Below are 22,826 nucleotides of genomic sequence, written 5' to 3' on the forward strand. Positions count from 1 at the left end.
GGGACTATGGTTCTTTTTCCTGTTTTAAAGCAGTCCTGGGAACATTTGCCAAGTGTCTAGGATGAGTTTACTGTCTCAGTTCTTGTAGTGTGACTTTTAGATCTACAGCTTATTGAATGCTACCGGAGGACATTCTGGGTTCTTCAACATCTATAGTAATGAGCATTCCAAATGTCTAATTTACAGAAACATAGGAAACCATGTTCTATAGTTGTACAATGTAAGATGTCTCACTAGAAGGCTCATAATTTCAGATTGGTAGCATGTTGGTTTGCAGTAGAACAACAGGATTTCTTAGAAACCAACAAAATTTTCAAGGTATGGGCTTTCAAGAGTCAAAGCTCTTTTTCTTCAAGGATCATAAGTAGGGCATATTGAGGTAGTGGCAAGGGAGCCTAGGAGAGTTGGATATTAAGATCATGAATGTATTGTGTATATGAAAAATTATCAATCTAGAGTGGCTCAGACTAATATTAGTATTAGTGTACTATTAACTGTTTAATACATTTCTGTCAATTAGTGATGCATTTTGTATTAGAACAGTGTAAAAGTAACAGGCATAACTTTATTTGGGATAGTGCTTGGAACCACGTGTTCCAAATATGAAAAATAGCATTTTAAGATGAGTGGAGGGGCATCACGTTCAGCTTGTGATGCTGAACTTCGGAAAGGGAGAAGAGATCCTTCTTGCAGCATGGAACTCTGAGTTGCACCATATGGGGTGGTATATTCAAGACTTTCCTCATACAGCCTTCATAAAGTTCTTCATACAGCCTGATAAGTTATGGAACTCATTACTATAGCATCTAGTGGTTGGCTTGCTTCTAACCCTTTAGAATATGGAATTCAGACATGATGGCTGAAAATGGAACCTTCATATTTAGAGGCAGAATATTTCTGACAATCAGGCTGTGGAGACTATTGATGGATGGCCATTGCCATCATGATGGCTTCAAGCTCAAGACTAGATGTAACTGAATACTAAGAATTCTTAAAATGTAATGAGCATTTCAGTGGGGGATAAGCAACGCTGACTTGTATCTTCCTTACATCCAGCTTTATTCTTGTATCATTCTTTTTTTTGTAGGGGTTGAACCACATGGAAATATGGTGAAGCAGCCTGCCAACTTCACTGTGGACACAATCAGTGCTGGCCAGGGAGAAGTAATGGTCTTTGTAGAAGACCCAGAAGGAAATAGAGAAGAGGTGCGCATTTGGAATTTAATCACTTGCTGTCTTTATATGGTGGAATAGTATTTACTTGAACAAACAGATGAAGATTTGAACTGAGGTGCATTTGATCAGGCCTCAGGTACAGCATTACAGTGATGGGATCCTGATGGCAGGAGTACCATCTTTCCCAGACAAACTAGTTCTGTAAAAGTAGAGAACTGATTAGAAGAGGTCATGGTATAGGTCCTTCCCATTCAAGCATTGCTCCAGAACAGGTGCTACTAGTGTACTGTTGTTTCCTACATGATCTCTACTGAGGAATATTTCCACAGTGGGTTGCAGAAGGGACATGCTGTAGTGATTCCCATATTGCTTATAGTGACTTCAGAGTGGACTCTAAATAGGAACTTGGTAAACTGGCCAACAAAACTTGTGGTCAGCTTTTAGGGTTTTCCTAGTGGAAGAAGGCTTCAAAACTTGTCTCTTTGGGAGGGCTGTTGTAATGGTTTGAAAGTTAGTATGAAAGAAGATGAGGCCAAGTACATGCCACTTGGCAGACCAGGGTACAAAATATACCAACCACTTTGATTTCTCCTGAGCTAGAGTTATTGGAGGTGCTTGGATGGAAGACTGGTCTGATTGTTACTTTTTTATTAGGCCAAGGTGACTCCTGAAAATGATAAAAACAAGACATATGCTGTACAGTATGTACCAAAGGTTACAGGACCTCACAAGGTAAGATGCTAAGAATTCCAGGACGTGGACGCTTAGTTGTGCAGTGTGATAAATGTATTTAGGCTTTTAATTTTTTGTAGCATATTCCTCTTTGCTTCTCAAAACATTGGCTTATCTACTGGCCCTGACTGAGGAAATGATTTGACAGCATAATAACGTTAGAGTTTCAATTTAATGTCTGTGCCTCTGAATTTTCTTGGTGTACAAGAGTTTGTTTACCAATCAGCTTAGTCCAAAGAGGAGTTGCTTTATTATTTTCTCCTGTCCTATATGATAAAACCTAGTAATTTTAGTAGCACTCTTAAATTACCTGAGATAGGGTAATTTTATCCTATCACAAAAGACTGAGATCTGTAGAATTAAATGTAACATAGACTTCCAAGCAGGTTGCTTCTGCCAAGGTTCTTCCAGATTGCTTGCCCCAGTTATGGCATTGAAGTACATTCTGGTAGCTGTTATCTGACTTCTGGATCTAATTCATAAGCTGAATCATAAACATCTCTCAGCCTAGCAAATACACACTTGTATTCCCTTAAAGGCGGCCAAGCTCTCCAATTGTTGGATACCATGGATGTGCAATTTGGATTTGAATGCACCAAATGCTATATTTGGAATAGTTATGAATAATTCAAAATCTGAATTTTATCATTCTTGATATTTGGGATCAATACATCTAATTCTCAACATGGTCCCATCTGTGGATCCTTAAATCCAGAGATTGAGACATGGACAGAAAAGACATCTTTCTACAAATGTCAGAAAAGCCCTGGACTTGCAAAAAAGTATGAAATCTAAAAAAGAGTTTACCTCTTCCCCCCATGATAGAACACCTGTAGCTTTAAGGCATGAATGCCCTGAGTGGCAGTTGCAAGGCAATCAACGCTGTTGCCAGTGTTCAAGCCTCATTTTCTGTCATTAAAGACCAGGGGTTAGGGGGAGGGCGGTTTTGACCTTTCAGGGAGGACTCAGTGGTGCCAGGCCTGGCAGCAACAACATAGCTACTAGTTACCATGTGCCTTGTCTAGACCTGGCTGCTTGCTACTGTTCAACAGCAGCCACCCCATGAAAGCCAGTGTACTGGGATCTAGGAGACCAAATTGATACCTCTGGTCTTCCATAGAAGCTCACCGGGTGACCTTAAGCCATTCACACACTCTCTGCCTAAACCTATCTCACAGGGTGGGAGAGGAGAAAGGTGTAAACTGCTTTGTAAGCTGCTTTTGTTCTGCATTACAGAGAAATGTGTGGTATATATGAAATAATAATATAGCTCAAGATGAGGAGACAGATAAAAGTTAGGTTGGTTGGTGGGTCAGGAGGAAAATAGGGAAAGCTCCTCAGCTGCCAGGAGGAAAGAGAGGTAGTATTGGGAAAGGTATACATGGAAAAGTGAGGTGAGGTGCCCTATTCTGCAGGTCCTGACAGATTTCCTACTGGACAACTTGGCCCGTTCCAGGGCCTGGCACTATGCAATTTGGCCTGGCTCATGCTGGGGAAAGGCTGCCTGGGGGAGGGAGAGCTAAAGACCGGAGGGCAGGTAAAGGTAGGTTGCCTGGTTGGGTGGGGAGGAGAGAAGGAATCAGAAAAAGGAAGCAGCTTTGGAGGATTTCAGGGAAGGGAAAGAAGGAATAACCCAGGTGCATGCCCAGATTGCAGACATTTCCTAAGTGCTGCTGCCTGGCACTTGTCACATGTTCTCAACAGTTTGGATATGGGACTGGCACTGCAAAAGGGTTAGAGGGGAAACGTTTTAAAAAGTGATTTGCATTTTTGTGTTCTTTATACAGTGGAAAATGGCTATTTATATTAACTTCAGTGGAGTTCTGGATGCTCAAATTCTAAAGGCTCCAAATCCAGATTTGGTGCTAGTGCACATTCCCGTTAGAAAGAAAATTGTTAAATGGGCAAAAGACAGTAAAGTCGAGCTGTCTGGCTGCATAAATGAATTACATGCTCTGCTGTTGAGGTAGCCATTGGTACCGTGAAATGCTCCAAAGATGTATTGCTTGCTTGGAAGGGGAGGTTAGAACTGGCAGTGGCCGTATGAAGGCTGGAGATGCCCTCGTGTATCTGGAAATACAGGTTGGGATTCTAAGCAGCATCAGAAATGCTGTGTTGGAAGAAACGAACTTCCCTGCTTTCAGCGCATTCTTCTGTGTCCTCAAAATTGTGCTTCTGCAGGTCAGTGGACCTGAAGGAACAGCATCTGCAGCATTGTGGGGGAAGGGTTGTGACACATCTCCTTTCCCTCCTTTGAGGACAGAAAAGCTATGCTATTGGAGCTACCACCATGCTGGCAGAATGACGCCTTGGCCCCTCAGCCATAGGAGCTGAGTCTCTTGACTATGTAAATTAACTTTGGCAGTCTGGGTGTTATGGTTAACACATCAAGGTCCACATTATGTTTACTTCTCTTTCTAAAAGCTTCAGTTGTTTATATATTGAGAATCTTGTGTATGAATTCAATTTTAAGAATTCTGCTCATGGTCAAATTTCAAAGTGGCTATTATGAACTTGTGAAATGAGCTGTAACGATATTGTTTCATTTCTAGGTTACAGTTCTGTTCGCTGGTCAGCACATTTCAAAGAGTCCTTTTGAAGTAAATGTTGACAAAGCCCAGGGAGATGCCAGTAAAGTAACAGCAAAAGGGCCAGGCCTTGAAGCAACAGGAAATATAGCCAATAAACCTACTTATTTTGAAATCTACACGGCAGGTAAGATGGACTAAAGATCTGTATAAAATCTGGCACAACTGTGAAGCTGTAGAAGACTGGCTTCTTGTTTTTCTTCTAAGAGCCAGCATCTCCACAAAATTCTATGTGAAGAAATATTTTTTGAGTATCTAGAGAATACATGGTTCTCCATGGGTTGGATCAGCAACCCACACATGCAAAGATAATTTATTTCCTCGTTTCTCCTCACACACTCCTCAGCAGTCCTTTCTGAGAACACTTGATTTTTTCGGTAATGGGGCTAATGTGTGGATCTGAGGCAGAGAGGGGGGAGATTGCACTGAAGAAGTGTGCTAAATATCCCATTTCTACCTGCATTGGCGAAAGAGCAATGAGTATCAACACTATTATCTATACTAGTGGTTCTTGTTAATCAGTACTGTTACCTGGATTGGTCTCCTTGTGAGTAGGGGGAATTAGCGGCAAGGAAGATGGCTATGCGAGAAGGGTAACTGTGGGATAATTCTACCAATATTTCCTCCCCAAGGAAGCAAATGAGGCTCTGGTCTTGAATAACAGAGTATCTTTATTTAAAGGGGAAAACTCATATACACACACAAGAGATTGTTCACAAACACATAAGATGCCTAGAAAAAGCAGTGGTGAAAGTGGAATAGATTTGAGGGATTTCAAGGTGATAATTACCTATCCAGAGAGTAGAGTAGTCCATGGAGGAAGTAGTCCCATGTTCTTAGCCAGGAGAAAGTCTTAGAGAAAGTGACCCTAAGGGAGTAGTGCTTGGATCCAGGAAGCATGCTGTCTCACAAAGAGGCAGTTTGCTAATGAATCTCCCTGGAGGTGAGTTGATGAATTTAGATATGAAAATTCATGTTCCCAGAGATAAATTATAAGCTTATCAGTGCTGATTGATTGCCTCTCAATCTTAGGGTGGGAATTTCATCGCGGAAGGAGGGTATCGAAATGTGCTAAAAGGTGTGACTCAGCAAGACCCTTTCAAATCACAGCTCACGCCTGCAGCTGGGGAGACAGTAAAATCAATCACTTCCAGTCCTCAGCATTTTCATGAATGTCTCATTCATGCTTAATCTTCCTGGGTGGGACTCAGCAACGCTGACGTGAATTCCCCTGCTGCAGATCAGGCTTAAATAATCCAAGGGCCTTGTGATTTTTATATCACAGGCAGCTATGAAACAGCTATTAAACATGGCAGAGGCTAGGGCCGACTACTTACAGTAGCTATGGTTACTTGCACAGCTGTAGTCTGCACAGTCACCTGCAGTGGTTTTCATGACTACATCTTTTCCCTTTTGCTATACAAGTTAACAGAATGCTTCATTGACTTTGTTAGAATAGATTGCCATTAGAAAAACTGAGGTGGAAGTTCACTGTCCTACAACCACTGTGGGGTACATACAAATGGAGTGCCCAGTCACATTACTTCTGTTCCAGGTAGTTGCCTCATGTAGCATCTACTCTCATTGCACTTACTGCATCAAAAGTTCATGATGAAGACGGGAAGAAGCAGAGGAACTGAGGCAGGACTTCAGACTGTCATTTAATTGAACCTGCAGAACAACGATTCTTGGACCAAAAGACCATAGAGAAATGCATTGTGTGAAATAATTAAATTTTGAAACTAGTTTCCCTGTTCAACATGGTTTCAGTACATATACATAATTAACAGCTGTTGCAATGGACTCTTTTTTCTCCAACTGCATCAAGCCTTGTATCACAGCTATGTCAAAATTAGCTGCTTCACAGTGAACTTTGACTCCCATTAGCATTAGAAATCAGAGTACTAGACTGAGTGTATAGTAGCTGAACCTTGAAGAGCAGCAAACTTCCTCTGAATTTATAATTACACTTGTTTGCTAAAGAAACATAATAAGGAATTTTCCAACTGGAGATATTCAGTCTTGTTGTATTAGACAATTTAAAGTTGATTCAATCATTCAGGACAAGAAAACTAATAAGAACCAACCCAGCTTAAACTAAAGTTTTCCATAGAACAGGAAATATTGAAGAAAGGGCGTCATGTTAAATTCAAGGAGAATCTTAGATTTTTGTGACCTGAAGGGGGCAGGGGTGGGTGTTTCTGAGCATTGTAACTATTAGAAATCTTTTCAGGAAAAACTCAGCTCAAACTTTACATCTAGGCAAGATTGGTGGAGTGAACTTCATAGGAGCAAGTGTTGTCACTGAAACTGGCAATGTAGAGTTCTGCTTTCTACCCCTTATGTTATACACATTGCCTCTTAAGACTTGTACACACATTGCGGTAAACTCTCATATCATGTATGTAGAAAGAACTTGTGTTTGCTTTAAAAACAGGGACTGCTACCTGGATAAAGGTGAAGCTTTAAGTCACGGGATCAGCCTTGTGTGTTGAATATAATGTAAAAACTAACATATAAAAACAAAAGTCATGTGCAAACTGCACACAGATTATACACGCTCACTATAACTTGTACAGGACCTATATTGCTATCATGCTGCTTTGCATTTGCCTGCTTCTGTTCCACATCGCTCCTGGTCAGAATGAAAAATGGGCAGACTCTTCCCCCACAGTTAACCTAATTGGTGCTAGCCTGTGTCTTTGCTTTCTTGTAGGAGCTGGTGTTGGTGACATAGGTGTAGATGTGGAGGACCATCAGGGGAAAAATACTGTGGACGTTATGGTGGAGGACAAAGGCAATCAAGTCTACCGCTGTGTATACAAGCCTCTGCATGCTGGTCCTCATACTATTAGAGTGGTATTTGCTGGAGAGCATGTTCCAAAAAGCCCCTGGAGTGTTCTTATTGGTGAAGGTTTGTGATCAGGACAGATTGTTACCTACTTGTCATATTACTGGGTTTGAAGAAAGTATATATGTTTTTTTAAAGTGCAAGAGAGTCTTCTGACAGTCAATCAAGCATTAGAGCTGCTGTTGCTTAAATGGTTTAAACACAAAGTAGATACTAACTGGGCTTGATTTGTCTGCCATCCCAAACAGCCATCCTTATCCTTTCTGAGATTTCTAGAGTTGAGCTTTTTCTTGTAATCTTTTATATCAACTGTATTTGCTTTATTTTGTATCACAACTTTTTTCTTTCCTCCTTTACTGACACTTAGCTTTCTATTCCATCCTTGCTTGCTTCTGTGCTTTCAGACCTCTCTGCTCATCTCTACTGAGCTACTCTCAATATATGGGATGTTGGACTTCACTGCTATTGGCTTCATAGTTGGGCAAGCTGTGTCGGTAAGAGGGTGTGCAGGGTGACATGTTTACTATATTTCCTAAACATCTAGTCTGTGGGTTTGGAGCCTGAAGCAAAAGCTGCTGGGTTTTACAAAAATGATGCAAGCAACTTGTCCTATAGTTTTATGGCTGTTGGCAAGTCATCTTGCAAGAAGTCAAACTGCTTTAACCACAAACTGCTGAACTTGATTGAGGTTAGCTGTCTGTTGTACTCCCACTTTTGTTGGTGTGATCAGATAGTCTAGAACAACTAGTATATAGACTTGTTTGGGGAACACAGTGCTCTAGATGTAGAGCAGAGCATGTTTTTACTGGGTGGATCACACCCTGCTGCTACGAAGGCAGCAGTTGCAGATTCCAGAAAAACAGGCATCTAGTTAAATTGGGAGCCTGTGTTCACACTGAAATTCTTGCCATAGTATAATAGTCAAGTACTGAAAAGCAAGCTGACAACTTAAAACTGTTCTTTCAAGCAGCCTTCTAGCTTCCATAAAACTTCACTCTTATCTTTTCCACAGTATCTAGTATTTGTTCATTATCTTGTATATGGGCATGTTTTCCAAATAGTAGTTTAAACAAGCAAAAGCATGTTTAAACTAGTGTCATAGTGTAGATAGAGAAGATGCTTGTGCTATACTGCTTTGTTCACCACCTCCAGGTATTACCCAACTTTGAATCATTTTGCATGGGGCCTTCTCTGGGATTGATTCTCTGGATTTGCTTGTTTAGCAAGCTTGTTTTTTCGGTCCAGATTGCCATCAATAGTTTCCTTGCTATTCTGCATGACATACAAGTACAATAAGAGGGCCATCTTAGCAATGCTATACAATCCTGGGTACAATGTATTATATTGGATTCTGTCATGCTTTCCTTAAGGGCTTGCTCTGAAGAGTGGGATTTGGTGCCAGAGCACCAAGGTGGAGAGCTTCTATTGCATAGAGGCCCTAAAGCACAGTGCTCCAGGGAAATAATGCTCTTCATACATGAGAATAGTTTGCCCCCTCTTGCTATTGATCAAACAAACTCTTAGATAGCAGAGACTGATACCAAATGCTTAGGCAGTTGTAGGGTTTTATCCACTAAATGTGTAAAAAAGCATAGAACACTTAACCACAAGCTGCAGTCCCCAAAATTGTGTGTTACATAATGTCTTCACAGTCCGACTGCTGCTTCTGAACACTGGAATGGCATTTGTATTTCATAAAGTTAAATCTCATCCATCCTAAAGCAAACTGTTAGAGGCTGACTTGGTTAGGTGAAAGCTTCTTAGGAATCAGACTAGATTGATGACTGTCTGCAATTTGCTTGTAGCCTGCAATCCAAATGCCTGTCGTGCCAGTGGTAGAGGCCTTCAACCTAAAGGAGTTCGGATCAGAGAAACAGCAGACTTCAAGGTTGATACTAAAGCTGCAGGGAGTGGAGATATCCATGTGGCAATAAAAGGGCCAAGTAAGTGTTCAGCTTCTTAGCATTGCTTACACTTTGCGGCAGACCTGCTTATTTCCCCTTGACAAATCTATTTAATTACACAAGAGGAATATATGTATCTGTGGCTGGATGCATAAAATGGCCAGCTGACTATGTCACAGCATCTTGTTTACCTATTTGTAGAGAAGTAACTTAAGCTGTAAAACTACTTTAGTGGGTTTGGAAAGCTTTGTAGGTTTGAACTACAGCTTTTGTGCTAAAGAAGCATATATTTAATAAGGCTCCAGGCCAGAGGATGTTTGAATACCATGATAACATTAGACTTTTATAAGATGTTTGCTCAAAATGTAAAACAAACATGCAAAATGGGAGGAAATCTGAGGCCAAATAAGATCTGACAGTTTTGTATGTGAGAGACAGACATGGATCTGTCCCAGATGTGGGCTGGAGTGTATCAGATTTTACAGCAAAAGGATGAAGTGTCTCCTAGTTTTCAAAAGTGGCTTCCCAGATGACATTTATGAAGTTCTGAAGAACTTGCAAGCTTGCATGCTGTTTTATGTCATAAGCTTGATAAGCAAGCCCGTTCACACAGGCTGACTGAAGTTCAATGGTAGTGGGCAGAGACATGCTTAGAGAAGATGTTATAGTTGTTTAGTAATTGTGTGTGTGTGTGTGTGGCACATAGGACATACAGTAGTTATGATGCTCTTTTGAATTATGATAATAACAAATGCAAGCTGTAAACTACCACCATTCTAAAGGGTATTTCTTGTCATGCCAGTTGATTAGCTGCTTTAAGGCTTTCTCCATCATTAGAAAGGGGAGAATAATACATTTCAGAGGTGATATCCAGAATTCCGGTTCAGTAAACAATCTTTAGCTGCTGGAAACATGTGAGAAGTACCTCAAAGTAATGTGGTTTGATGCTCTCTAGTGCCATTGATCTATTTCAGTTTTTTCAAAATGGATGCTTCTACCAATAAAACAAAACTTCATACTTCTGGTATTTACTTATCCATTTCCAGAAACTGAGTTAAATAACTCAAGCTGAACTAACAAGATCTCTTTTCCTCCACCTCAGTATGAAACAAGACAGTTATGTGTGTGCTGGCATATAAAGGGACAGGAGTTCGTTTACTATCTCTATGGATACAGATAACTTTCTCATTCCTGCAATATAGTAGCACTTGAACACAGGCACTAGATTTACTCCCTCCTGGCCTTTTTGAGTGACACAATCATTCTCAGCCATCTACAAATTGGTAGGGAATGGGGGCGGATATAAATGACTTGTACAGTAATGTTTATAGGACAGTGGTATGGTGTTGTTGCCGACTGTGCATTATTAAGGACAATAGGCTTGTATCAACAAACTTTAGTGTATTTGGACCGAATCTCTAGGAAACTAAATCAAGTAGGCATTCCCTGAATAGTTGTGGTCATGAGGTTTGATGAATCGTACGTGTTACTTGTTTGAACATATGACATGCATAATGTTGCAGACTAAGGAATAACATAAGGGAATGGAATAAGCATGGTAATATAACACTTTTCCTCATCAATCTCTGCTGGAAATGTTTATGCCATCTTTCTGAAGAGACAACTAGAATTTCTCTCTTTTTTGCAAACTTTCTGGTTGAAAAAGTTTACTTCATTCTTGGGAATCTGTTTGAAAGAGTGAAAGGCTCCATTGTCTGAAACTAGAGTAGTGGGACTGGAACTATTGAAGATTAATGCTAGGTTGTGTTTCTACAGAAGGTTTGGAGGAACTTGTGAAACAAAAGGAATTTGTGGATGGGGTATATGCATTTGAATACTACCCATTAACTCCAGGGAAATACATTGTCACAATCTCATGGGGAGGCCACAACATCCCAAAGAGGTGAGTTGGAACACAATGTTAAGAGTAAATATGTCCATTCCCAATAAATTACCTATGGCAGTGTAGGCTGCCATAGCTGCTTAGACCTTGTAATAGCAGAATTAATTTGTTCCTGGCAGTATCTGTAGAAGGCATTCTTATGTTTCACGCTCTTGTATTATGCCTGCTAAACTTTGTAGTAACCCTAATAAAAACAGAGGGCACACCTTGCCTGCCTTTGTTGCTTCATATTGCTCAACAGAGCAATTGAATCTTAAAATCCGAGGTATCCAGGTCATTACTTGGTAGGGGCAAGATTAAAACTCCATTCTTAAACAACTTTTGTAAGGTAAGCTGTGTACTATCCTTAGATCCCAGTTCCTTTTCAACAGACATTGTGTGGCATGGACACTTGTGCCTCACTTGCCCGTAATGGTCTTGGTCCTTTAATCTAGACAAAGGTGACTGTGTAAGAAACCTATTTTTAAATGAGTTCAGTTTTCCTTGGATTCAGGCAAGGGCTGAAATAGTTTGCAGTGTGGGGAGGGATAGTAACAGCTGAAGGCCGCATCTTCCATTTTTTAAACTGTTAAGTTTTGCTGAGGTGGCCAATTCTTCCAAATTTTTTTGCATAGGAGAGAACAAGAAGTAAATAAAAAAGAGGTTTTGTGGCTTAGATATAATCATGAGTTTACCATGGTAGGGTAAGCAGGGGCCATTTTGTGGAAAAAGAGCTGGAGGAACTCATTAGCATAACTCATTAGCATATGCCACGCCCCTTGACATCACCTGAAATATATTATTAGCATAACTGATTTGCATATGCCACACACCCCTGACATCACCTATCCTGGCTGTTTTGGACCCAATCCTGGCCATTCAGGACTGAAATTGGGCCCAAAATGGTAAAAAGGAGCTGAAAATGGTCAAAAAGGGGCCCAAAATGGTCAGGATTGGGCCGCTGCTGAACAGGAGAGTGATCCACTACCCGTCAGAGGCTCAATCCGGGCCGTTTCGGCCCCAGTCCAGGATGAAATGGGCCCGAAATGGCCGAGAGTCAGGTGGGCAGGGCCACCTGACATGTGACCTCTTTGGGGAACTGCCGGAACTGTGTTCCTGCGCATTCCCCCTCGAAATGAGCCCTGGTAAGGGGACACAATGCCATGTCTTATTTGGACCTCTAACTCCACTCTGGTATCTGTCTCCAAATCTTGAATTCTGGTGTTTTTCCCTTAGCCCCTTTGAAGTCCAAGTGGGTCCTGAAGCTGGACTTCAGAAAGTAAGAGCCTGGGGGCCAGGCCTTCATGAAGGAGTTGTTGGTAAATCTGCTGACTTTGTCGTCGAATCCATTGGTCCAGAAGTGGGATCTCTAGGTAAGCCAATCTGGACAAATCAGAGACAAGCAGTTCACAAGAATATCTGAATAGCAGAACTAGGAAAAGGCTGCCTCAGTTTAAATGTATGACCTTTGCTTTATTGAACACATCCTAGTGGACAAATTTCTAATGTTCAGAAAGCAGACTTTCTCCATATAAAGCTGCAGCATTTATAGAAGACTATCAATGCAGGCTTTCCAAGTGTTTTTTTTTTTTGCAGTCCCCAATTAGACTTCCAAGCAACAAAGTAATGTAGCACTATTTGCAATAATAACATTGGATATTCTTGTTTGGTCTGTAGATTAAGTTGTGACTGAATGTATTGTTGTAATTACATTGCTGTTTAATGTATGAAGAGGCAGGATATAACTTTACATTTTTACAAGCGAGTAGGGCTGACTGCCCTGGTCAGTCTGATTTAGCCATGTCTTCCCTCCAGCTCCCCATGTTTTAACTCCCAGATGGCTGCCAGCAGATAAGTGAGATCTCAAAAATGATGGCGAGGCAACATATAGTATTTGGCCCTCCTCACCCTAGAAATGTAACCACTGTAATGAGCACTTCAGGGTTACTCTGTAGCAGAATGTTTCTATCTCCTGAATGCATATTGGGAGGTGCTTCTACCAAAACCTGCTGCAAATAAAGGGATTGCTACTCTAGAATGTGAAAACTAACTTTGAACAGACAGTTACTGTATATTCTTCAGAGTCATCCTAACAAAATCACAGTTGGCACTTTGTACAGTTCCAGCATACGTGTATTCTTTTTAGGCTTTGCCATTGAAGGTCCATCTCAAGCAAAAATTGAATGTGATGATAAGAATGATGGATCGTGTGATGTGAAGTACTGGCCAAAAGAACCTGGTGAATATGCAGTTCACATCATGTGTGATGATGAGGATATTCAAGACAGTCCTTACATGGCATTCATCCAACCAGCTTCTTTAGACTTCGACTCAGACAAGGCAAGGCATGAGGGTTCTATATAGATTATAACTTACCAAGTTTATTAAACGAATTGTTCCATAGAATGGATTTTAGGGCATGTTCTAATATCTACTTCCCCCATTGAAGGAGAGCCCATGCTGCAGCTTGGCATGGGAAAGACTAGAGAGCATTCATACAGTTCATGTTGCTGCTTCATCCAGTAACGTAGCAATAGCTAGTACAGGTCTCTCCTGGGTTAGTCTGTTCTCATTCTGATCTAGCAGTTGATTATTAGAGAGTCCTTATCTGAGGACTGCTACAGTCCTAGGCATTTGTAATAGCAGGATTTCTTACAGAACAGAAATTGTTCTCCAGCAACAAGATATATCCATTCAAAGAAGAGTCTCAATTGGCTTATGGACTGATCAGACTACAGTGCCCAGTCTGTAGTGGCATCTTGGTATTTTTTCCATTCTTGCTTATCTTTTCTAGGTAAAAGCTTATGGTCCAGGTCTGGAGAGAACTGGCTGCATTGTGAACAATCCAGCAGAATTTACAGTTGATGCCAGCGAAGCTGGGAATGCTCCTCTGAAGATATATGCACAAGTATGGCCACAGCCCAAATAATACTTGCTTCTGATAAGGATGATGCAGCCACAGATTTGCATTCGAACAATTAGAATGAATCTAATGTGTGTGCTGTTGTAATTGGAGATTTGCTTTGAAGTATATTTAAGACTTGAATCTTATTTGTGAACTGTAAACTGATCGGGCTTTTGGCGACAGACAGGTTCACACTTGTCTGCTTTCTTGCCACTTCCGCCGACATGGATCTGGTAATATGCTGACTTTCTGACAGTTGCATTTCTATATAGCCTCCTTCATGTATGCTGTTATCAGGGATGATGAGGGAACAAGCTACACTTAAGTGAAGGAAGGTGCTTGAAAGAGGGAGAAGGCTGTTTAAGGCAGCAGCATGCCTGGCTAAAAAGTGCAGAACAGCTATTGAGTGTATGGTGAAGAAGTAAGAACCTCCCCTTTTCTGCAGTTCTTGTGGGCTGGGAGCTGCATAATTTTTTATTGCTATTATGCTCATCACTCATTTGATTGTATCTCACCCTTCTTCCAGGAGCACATGGGGACATACAGGGTTCCCTCATCTCAAAACCACTTTGTTACAAGCCAGACTGAACAGCAGGATTTGAGTCCAGTGGCACTTTAGAGACCAGCAAGATTTTCAGGGAGCTCTGACTCTTGAAAGTGTGTACCCTAAAAATCTTGCTGGTCTCTAAAAGTGCCACTGGGCTCAAATCCTGCTGTTCTACTGCAGACCGGCTATTCACCTAGGCTAGACGGAGAGATGGTGACGTGCCCAAAGTTGCCCAGGTTGTTTCATGATAGTGTGGAAATTTGAACCCAGCCTTAATCAAATGCTCTAGCCGAGGAATCCCTAACTCTGCTGAGCCTGCAAGCACTCATGAAGTTTTGAGAAGTGGCAGTGAGTGCCAGCATAAAATGGCTGCCATGGGGCCAGTGGCAGTTGCAAACCTGGGAGTTCCAAGCCAGGCATCCTCCTATGATGGAGGCAGATGCTTGCCAATTCAGAACTGATGCTGCTTGGACTGTTCTGAAGCATCTGTCCTGGGAAGGTGGGGGAAAGTCTGGATTGATTCTTTGTTTGGAGGAAGAGATGCTCTCTGGTTTAGGTTTTTGAAGAAAAGGGAGCATTTACTCATTGCAGAAGCACAGAGGTTTCCAAGTCCAGAGCCGGCTGCCTTTTGGCTGTCCTTGGCCAGAGTGCACAGCTGTGATGCACCTGCCCAGGATGAGCTCAGCATATTGCTAGTCATTTGGTAGGACGAGACCCAAAGCTGCCTGTGTTTCCCTATCCAAGACCCTTTGGGTTTTATCCTCAAGAAGTGTGGGTATAAGGAAACATGTTGGCAGGTGTTACGTTGAAGACTGCTGCTTTAACTACTCTACTCTACTGGTTTCCCATGTCAGTTTGTTTTTACAAAATTATTATTTCAATATTGTATATTTCTCTCCTATATCATAAAATAGCACATTCAAAAGCATTAAAGAGATTTTATGATCTTAAATGGAAACTGAAAACCATGTTGCTTGGATCAACTGAGAGGTCTGATAAATGCCAGTAGACTTCTGAAATCATGTTTGTTTTTGGTCCAAACCATATCTGTTTAAGGATGGAGATGGTGATCCCATTGATATTCAAATGAAGAGCAAGCCAGGTGGAATCTATGCCTGCTCTTATGTTCCAACAAAATCAATGAAGCACACCCTGGCTGTCACTTGGGGAGGAGCTAATGTGCCCAATAGCCCTTACAGGGTGAGTAGTTTAAAGTAAATGTACTTGCTTGTCCTCTTGTCTCCCTGCCTCATGCAACTCTGGTCATGTTAACATATGTATAAGTAGCAGCATCAGAATTTCTGCAAACAAATGTTGCATAAAGTCAAGCCCTGTTGACAAACAATGTGGAGTGAGGTTGGAAACCTTGACCATAGTAGAACATGAAACCTAAGACCCCGAGTAAGCCAGAGTCTCATATCAGAAACTCTTATAATGTTGTTACCTTGCATGTCAAATTAATTTAAACATATCTACTATTTAGGTCCAGATAGGACAAGGAAGTCATCCTCATAAAGTGAAAGTGGTTGGACCTGGAGTGGAGAGAACTGGTCTGAAAGCCAATGAACCTACTCACTTCACTGTAGACTGTACAGAAGCAGGAGAAGGTAAAACAGATGCACATTATTGGATTGACTTTCCAGCAAACCTGACACAATCCCCTCTTTATGTAAAAAGATAACCTCACTCTGCAGTAGAGGAAACCCTTCTTGGAAAAAAACCCAGAAAAATCTTATCTTTTTATGCAAGCTGTTATCTCCTAATATTAAACCACAAGGCCACAAGTGGTGATGTAAGGGAGCAACTACCAAGTGATCAACTAACACATGGCTTTTCCTTCTAGGTGATGTCAGTGTGGGCATTAAGTGTGATGCTCATGTGCTAAATGAGGAAGAACAAGACATAGATTTTGACATCATACATAATGCTAATGATACATTCACAGTGAAATATACGCCACCTGCAGCTGGGCGCTACACTGTCAAAGTGCTGTTTGCTGGAGAGGTTTGTAATGCGGGGAGGGTGTGTGTGTGTTGGGAGTAGAGGCTAGAGGTTACACTAGATCAAAGGCATCTCTAGATGACTGTCTGAAACTGCTTTTGTATACATGCATGATTGCTCATGGTTTCTGGGCCTATTTGAGTATTTGTGCTAGTTTTAAGAGTGTAAAGTATGCTCTTTTGAAAAAAAAAAGATCCTTAATGCATAGATGTTACATTAAGGATGATGTATTTAGTATGTTCTGGATTTTGTGAACTACTGTTTGCTAACAAGAACTTTTAAAAAATTTAGTTTCGGATAAGCTGAGAATCTATAAAAGCTGAGTACAGGAAACAGAAATGCTATATAAAGACTGCCAACGGAAAATTAAACCAAGCTCAGAGTTCCACTTTTCACAAATGGGGTATGAGATCACACTGGCATTGCATAAATGGCCACTGAACTATTGATATGTTTTCATAAATGTGTGTGTTTAAACCAAGCTTGGTCTGAACAGGAGAAAATATTGTCATGAAGACACTATAATACTATAGTGTCATTAGATCAAACAGAAAAAAAATGACTTTTGTTCTGTGATAGATTTTACTAATTAACATTAGTGCCTTTAGAGGGAAAGGAATAACTTGATAATGTGGTGGCCATTTATATTGACTCTTGAGCTTATTCACTTGCTCTATATGACTTGCTTCTTGTACTACAACCAAGTTTTATTGTCTCAAAGGAAATTCCAACCAGCCCTTTCAGAGTGAAAGTAGAACCCTCACATGATGCAAGCAAAGTGAAAGCTGAAGGGCCTGGATTAAGTAAAACTGGTGAGTTTTTCCCTCTATCAATTTGATAAATGAAATTTAGGACTGTCATTTGGTTGAGTCTCCCTATACTGTGATTACAAAATGCCATCTTGCATTTGAGACTGATAGTGGAAAACTAGGCCTGGAGCTTGAGGTGGTAAAATTGTGTCTTGAGGTGGTAAAATTGTGTCTTTAGCACTCCACCCACAAATAAGTGTGGATCATCTTCTCAGGGTGATGGATTATTCCAACTGCTTTTCCTACTTAGGTGTAGAAAATGGGAAGCCTACACACTTCACTGTCTTCACGAAAGGTGCTGGGAAAGCTCCTCTGGATGTTCATTTCAGTGGACCTCTGGCAAATGCTGAAGATGTTGTCAAAGACTTGGACATCATTGATAACTATGACTATTCCCACACTGTAAAATATACTCCAGTACAGCAGGTAGGCTTTCCTGTGAAGGTGGGTAGTGAGCTTTTGTTGTAGCACACAAATTTTACATGATATAAAATGGCAAATTTGGACTCCTACAATATGTTACCAGTATCTTTTCATTAAAGAGAGCAAAGCTACTGACGCAGTCAAATCACCCAATTAAACACGGGCCCAAAAAGTGCATCCAAAGCTCAGTTATTTTGTTCTCTCTGTTCCAAATTGTCATATGCAACAACTTTGTTTCTGGGAGTCTTGTTATGGTTACCGATACCTGTATTTCCATTAGTGGAGTTAATTTGTAAACCCTCTATCTCCTTTTTTAAAAAAAAAATATATTGGTTCTCTTTCCAATAATACGACAAGAAATTTACAATTTTTTAAACAGAGTTACACATGAAATTCAAATTATAGTCAAATATGCATTAACATAATATACCACTAAAGAATAGATCAGGGGTGGCCAAATGGCGGCTCACGAGCCGCATGCGGCTCTTCAAGTCTTATTTGGCGGCTCCCGGAGGCTTGCAAGTTCACTCCTCCCCCAGGCTCCTTTAAGGGGCAGAGCCGACCAGCCGCTCACCCGATCTATGCACCCAGCGTGCTTCCCCTTTCCCAACCCTGGAGCAACGAAGGGGCGGGCCAGGGCTGAGGACAGCCCACCCGTCCTCGCTTTGCTGGGCACTCCTCTGCAAGCACTGAGTTTTGCCGGCCCCGCGCTCTCAGCGAGCGCCCGGGACGGGCAGTTGGGGGGAAGGGGAAAGAGAGGAGTGAAGACGCGACGAGGAAGCGCCAAGGCAGAGGTGGCCCAGGTCTTCCTGTTTTCCGGCTTACTCCCGAGAAGGCAAGTGCGCAGCTGCCGAGAGCCACTCATGGCATGAAGCACAGCCTGCGCCGGGGGGCTTTTGCATGGGTGGAAGCCTCGTTAGTTGCACGGAGGACTGGCGCACCCATAAGTGTGTGCAGGACAGCTGAGATGGAGGAGCAGGGAATGTGTTTGCTTCAGAGGACATGTGCTTGCTTTAAGATTGTGTGGCTCTGCTTTTGTGATCCTTCCTTCCTTGATTTTTCTTTCTTCCCTCCTTCCTTCCTTTCTCTTTCCTTCTTTCCATTTCTTTCTTCTTTCCATCTTTCTTTTTCTTCCTTTCCTTCCTCTTTCTTCCTTTCTCTTCTTTCCTTCTTTCCTTCTTTCCTTCTTTCCTTCTTTCCTTCTTTCCTTCTTTCCTTCTTTCCTTCCTTCCTTCCTTCCTTCCTTCCTTCCTTCCTTCCTTCCTTCCTTCCTTCCTTCCATATATTTCATACCTTTCCATATCTTCCTTCCTTCCTTCCCTTTCCATATCTTCCTTCCTTCCCTTCCTTTCTTTCCTTCCTTCCTTCCTCTTCTTTCCATATCTTTTCATACCTTTCAAAATCTTTCCCTTCCTTTCTCTTTACTTCTTTTAATATCTTTCCATGTCTTCCTTCCTTCCTTTCGTGTATTTCTTTCCTTCTTTCCCTTCCCTTCTTCCTTCCTCTTTACTTCTTTCCATATCTTTCTATGCCTTCCTTTCCTTCCTTCTTTCCCTTCCCTTCTTCCTTCCTCTTTACTTCTTTCCATATCTTTCTATGCCTTCCTTTCCTTCCTTCTTTCCATGCCTTCTTTCCTTATCTTTCTTTCTTTCCTTTTTTATCCTTCCTTCTTTCCATATCTTCTTTTTTTTGTCTTTTCCTTCCTTCTTTCCATGTCTGTCTTTTTCTTCCTTTCCATCTTTCCATGTCTTTCCCTCCCTCCCTTTCCTTTTTTCCTTCCTTCTTTCTTTCAATGTATTTCCTATTTTCAATAAAACATTAGGGTTGACAATTCCAACTAAAAAAAAACCTGGAGTCTTTAGCCAGAATACTCTAGAGGTGGTGCCTTGCAAGGATGACATCACTTTTTGTGATGTCACTTCCAGGTCAAAGGTTAGGTGGTAGTCCTTCCCAAGCTCCACCCCTTCTGATGATGTCACTCCCAGCATACTGTGCCAAAACCCCACCCCTTCCTGTGATGTCATTTCACGGCACTCCCCCAAACCCGCCTCTTCCTCTGAAGTCACTTCAATGCATCATGTCTTGTGGCTCTCAAACATCTCAGGTTTATTCTGTGTGGCTCTTGCATTAAGCAAGTGTGGCCACCCCTGGAATAGAACAATGCCTTAACCTTATTATTTTTAATTTGTTATCTACATTTTTATAGTTTGCCTTACGAATACTATATCTTATGTATCCCATATAATCTTACATAGTTTGTTAGTTGGTTGTACATCTTTTTCTGTAATGAATTTTATAAAAGGCATCCATTTTTCATAAAAGCCTGTAGATTTGCTATTATCTATTGAGTGCTGAAGTTATCTTCATTTTTTTCAATAATTAAATAATCCCATATTTTGGCAAATCATTGATTTATTGTAAGGGGTTCCAATTTGTCAAAATTGCTGCTTTTGCTGCACTTAAGAGACTTGTAATTAAATCCTTTCTTAATAAAAGAAGATTTGTATCTTGCCATGCTTCCAAAAAAATTACCTGTGGTTGAAAGGGGATTGTATAGTTATTTGAAATATAATTCAAAATTTCTTTCCAAAAGGTAATTATTTTGTTACATTTCCACCAGCAATGTGCCTATGTAGCAATTTTCCCAAATTCTCTCCAGCAATAAGGGGAAGTATCTTTTTGTTATTACAGATAATCTGTGAGGTGTATAGTGCCAGTGAGTTATAATTTTAAACCCTCTGTCTCCTTTAGACAGGCAGCAAAATTAAACCTTTCTTGACAGGTTATTCCAAACAGCTCCCATATCTCCCTGGTATCTAGGACTGTTGCCAGAGCTGGACTCCTGACCTTAAACCTTGTTTTCCATGTCAGCAGTGACTAACTGAGCCTCCTTCCCACCCTACACAATTTTTAAATGGCTGTACTGCCATGACTGTGCTTTAATTGGATCTTTGCAGCAGGAACCTTGGTGCCAGCTGCCTCTGGCATCGTTCTTGTAGACATTGGCTGGTATAGATGGAAATGGACCTTATGATTTCTAAAACTGTGCTGCTTTGTACCGCAGCACTTTGCAAATGCCAGGTGTGTTTGAGGGGCTTTCTTCTAAAATATGGTTGACTCTCAGCAAAAGTGCCTACTGGAAAACTTAATACCTCTAGCTTGACTACTGTAAGTTCTAAGCTTTTCCAAAGCTGGCAGTACCCATGTATTCAGAGTAGCTAAAAAGCCATTTTACCCATTACAGAGGTGGTAGAATTCTGGATCAGGCATAAGTTTGTATTTATGTTAGTAGGAGAACATAGCTGTAGTCACCATAGGATCATCTGCCTGCTTAAACCCTCTTCCCTTGGGCGGATCTTGCCTGCTTCTGTTAAGAAGTAGAATATTTAATTCCTACCCAGTACCTGTGAGTTAAGCTCAAACAAAGGTCCATAAAGTTGTGCTTAAAATAGACAAAACAGACAGTTGATCAATACCTGATGACTTGTCATGCTTTGAATCCAGATAAGCTGTGTAAAACTGAATAGAAAAAGTATCCAAGTCCTGAGTTATTTCCTAGCTGAAGAAATAGTACCAACTTCTTTTGCTTTTATAATAATTTTTCCTGTTTATTAACCCAGTCTGCTGACTCCCCCTCCCCCTCCCCTCACTTCTCAGCCTGTCGTATTCTTTCATGAACTCAAATCTTGATAGATCATATGGAAATGAATTTATAATTCATGATTCTTCTCTTGTAGTAAACTGGCAGACTTACTATAATGTTAACCCAAATATAACTCTCTGATGGGCTAAGTATCTTGAGGGTGTTTTTTGTACTGTGTACCTGTGGTCTGAAGTGGCACAATCCTGAGTTCTTCCACCTCATTCTGTGTAATACATAGAACAGCTCTGGCACACTGGGTTACTTCTCTAACTTAGCCTCTGGGCTCCCACTTAGATGAAGGAACTAGAGATAAATTCAGGAAGCTGAATGAGGGCACTTGGCCAACATTCTGTCAGGGAATGAAAATTATAGTAGGTGGTGTTACCGTTAAGAAATACTGCTGTGTGTGAGCAGTGCACCATATGTACATCTGTATTTTTGAGGTTGACCTGGCAAGGGATGTATTGGGGGGAAGGGTAAATGAGCACACTTAACCAAAGGGGTGGAGTAAGCAAATATTACAGGCGCTACTCTGTCAAATGGTAAATACAGCAGTGACAAATACTTACTATCAAACTACTTTGAGCCTTGTGAAAACTTAACCTTCATCCTCCAACTCTTATCCAAGGAATTAAGTTGTAGAACTACCACATGATATGTACCTTAGTCATGGCAAGTTAATATGTTATGCTTTGTTGGCTCTTGCCCAAGTGGTCTGGCTGAAAAATCTGAATTTCAAAGCATCCTCTCTATAGCCTTTTCTGCTTCCTCCAGTTTATTAGTGTTTCACAGAAATGGAACAAAGGCAGCCCAAAGATCCTGGAGGCCATTAATCTTGTATGGGAACTTTATAGATGGCAGCAGGGCAGTTTCTAGACAGTGAACACTACTTGTATCATGTCACCTAATTAATCTTCTACACAGAAGCAACAAAATAAAGTTCATGCATCTTGAGAGGTGAGAGTAGGTGTAGTTCAGACATTAGCAAGTAAAGTCACTTGGTAAATGTGAACAACAGGATTTGAATGCAGTGGCACCTTAGACGACAGTATTTTCAGGTTATAGGTCTTCACGGGCTGGAGCTCCTTTCAGATGTGAACACTGAAAAGTAGATTGTAGAAGACTCATGCATGGAGGCGAGACGGACACAAACTGTGGAAGTATTTAATGCATAAAGAGCATTTTGATCTGTATAGCTTCCAGTTTTGGGGCTTAGATGGTGTAGATTCACAAGTGAGTCTCTGTAGGCCATGAACCTTCATCAAGACTTTGAATCGTAAATGGAGCTTTTAGCTAATCAGTTCCATTTCAGTCATTTGTAACGGTAAAGTTTCCAGTTGTCTAGAATAACAATATTTTCTGGCT

At 41.1% G+C, this 22,826-nt stretch overlaps 1 protein-coding gene across 2 annotated transcripts in view; it reads left to right on the top strand.

Annotated features, from left to right (window-relative positions):
- The window catches only part of FLNB (filamin B), a 91,634-nt gene that overhangs the window by 33,383 nt on the left and 35,425 nt on the right, over positions 1-22,826 (top strand). For both annotated transcript variants that reach the window (XM_054976979.1, XM_054976980.1), the window contains exons 5-18: positions 1,088-1,206; positions 1,831-1,908; positions 4,461-4,623; positions 7,213-7,410; positions 9,153-9,290; positions 11,028-11,154; positions 12,370-12,506; positions 13,280-13,473; positions 13,928-14,041; positions 15,642-15,785; positions 16,069-16,192; positions 16,429-16,589; positions 17,308-17,398; positions 17,646-17,821. In XM_054976979.1, the coding sequence (XP_054832954.1) occupies positions 1,088-1,206; positions 1,831-1,908; positions 4,461-4,623; positions 7,213-7,410; positions 9,153-9,290; positions 11,028-11,154; positions 12,370-12,506; positions 13,280-13,473; positions 13,928-14,041; positions 15,642-15,785; positions 16,069-16,192; positions 16,429-16,589; positions 17,308-17,398; positions 17,646-17,821 (1,964 nt within the window). The remainder of the gene's footprint in view (positions 1-1,087; positions 1,207-1,830; positions 1,909-4,460; positions 4,624-7,212; positions 7,411-9,152; positions 9,291-11,027; positions 11,155-12,369; positions 12,507-13,279; positions 13,474-13,927; positions 14,042-15,641; positions 15,786-16,068; positions 16,193-16,428; positions 16,590-17,307; positions 17,399-17,645; positions 17,822-22,826) is intronic.

This window comes from Eublepharis macularius, chromosome 4 (genome assembly GCF_028583425.1).
Source record: "Eublepharis macularius isolate TG4126 chromosome 4, MPM_Emac_v1.0, whole genome shotgun sequence".
NCBI lineage: Eukaryota > Metazoa > Chordata > Lepidosauria > Squamata > Eublepharidae > Eublepharis > Eublepharis macularius.